The sequence below is a fragment of the Helobdella robusta genome, assembly GCF_000326865.2.
Source record: "Helobdella robusta unplaced genomic scaffold HELROscaffold_24, whole genome shotgun sequence".
Classification (NCBI taxonomy): domain Eukaryota; kingdom Metazoa; phylum Annelida; class Clitellata; order Rhynchobdellida; family Glossiphoniidae; genus Helobdella; species Helobdella robusta.
The window spans coordinates 830,661-832,264 of NW_008704261.1; the positions used below are offsets into that span (position 1 = coordinate 830,661).

The window sequence follows — 1,604 nt, forward strand, 5'->3', positions numbered from 1 at the left end:
ACACAACACAACCAACCAAACAACAACCAACCAAATAACAACCAACTAAACAAACAAACAAACAAGCAGACAGACAGACAAACAATTACACACACACAAACAAACAACCAGCCAACCAAACAAACAAACAAACAAACAAACAACAAACAAGCCAGCCAGCCAACCAAACAAACAAACAGTTACACACACACAAACAACCAAAAAACCAACAAACAAACAAACAAACGTAAGAACTACCACAGAAGAACCACTAACAGTGTCTGATACATTCTGAGGTCCCCCTCGACCTTGGCGACCTTCGCCTCTAACGATTTGCTGACCTCCAACGACTGACTGTTCACCATCTGTCGTCGGTATTATTATTACTACTATTATTATTATTATTGTTATTATTATTGCGGAAAAGGATTATTATTGCTCGAATAATACGAGGGTTGGACGTTTACGTTCAGCTCACTATTTTTAAGCATAATTTTGATTTTAAGTCGTTCAAATTAGTTTTAAAATAGATTCTGTTGTCTTGAAAAATTTAGAGGATTATGGCGATACATTTAAAATTAAATTTCATTAACCTTAAATATTTTATTTTAATTATTTTAATTAATTCAATTTATACTGTTAATTCAACTAAATGTCCACATTGCGACAAAACATTCGTTAACGTTAATAAACACTCCTGGAGGTGTACTAAAAATACTGCTAATTCAAACAACAACGTTGTTCGTTCAAATGTTAAATCAAACATAAACATTTCATCTGATATTTATAATGGCATTCAATAAATTTAGAAAATAATATTATAACATGTTGTTGCGGAAAAGGATGCAAAGGCAGGAAAGGGTTAATTATGCACCAGCGCTCATGCAAAATGCATAAAAAAATTCAACTAAAGGATAACCAAACAAACGAAGTTGACGACACAGCATCACCTCCAGAACAACAAACGTCTCACAAATCAAGTCGCACAACACCAATTTCTCCATCAAAGCCGGCCAGTGACACAATCGAATCCACTCTGCCGGGTACCAAACTACCCAAGACGTCGACCCAATGGTCCGAAGCCAACGTTTACTTTCAACTACAACAACAATCACTTCCAAGCTATGACAATATCGACAACTTCACGTCCGCCTTCCAACAAATGATTTACAACTATTTCGCCACAAACTATGGCACTCTTAAACAACAAACAGTCAATAATACCAGCTCCAACAAATCAATCAAAAATCTAAAAAAAGAACTAAAACAGCTAAAGCTACTAGGCCACAACAATCAGCGCTTCGATGACCAAATCATCACAACAAGCAAAGCGCTCAGAGCTCAAATAAAGTCAAAAAAATTAACAAAATGCGATCAATCAGTCGACGTCACGTCTCAGCTAAAACAGCGCTTTTGGGGGACATGTAAGAAAATATTCGACCAAACAGAAAATTTGAAACCACTGTTTGGTGTCACTGATTGCCATCAATATTTTCTTTCGATTCTCAACAATCCTCATCAAACAAAATACCAAATACCTAGCTGGGCTCCAAAATTACAAAAGCCTCCAACACTCTGCAACACAAGCCCTCCTACATACCACGAAATTTCAACAATAATCCATA

At 36.1% G+C, this 1,604-nt stretch overlaps 2 protein-coding genes across 2 annotated transcripts in view; one reads left to right on the forward strand and one right to left on the reverse strand.

Moving 5' to 3' along the window:
• The window catches only part of HELRODRAFT_172600 (hypothetical protein), a gene marked incomplete at both ends in the record, with an annotated part of 3,803 nt that extends 3,459 nt beyond the window's left edge, over positions 1 to 344 (reverse strand). The window contains one exon of the mRNA XM_009019265.1: positions 256 to 344. Within this exon, the coding sequence (XP_009017513.1) occupies positions 256 to 344 (89 nt within the window). The remainder of the gene's footprint in view (positions 1 to 255) is intronic.
• Positions 345 to 868: 524 nt separating this feature from the next.
• The window catches only part of HELRODRAFT_172601 (hypothetical protein), a gene marked incomplete at both ends in the record, with an annotated part of 3,562 nt that continues 2,826 nt past the window's right edge, over positions 869 to 1,604 (forward strand). Inside the window, one exon of the mRNA XM_009019266.1 lies at positions 869 to 1,403. Coding sequence (XP_009017514.1) covers positions 869 to 1,403 — 535 coding nt within the window. The remainder of the gene's footprint in view (positions 1,404 to 1,604) is intronic.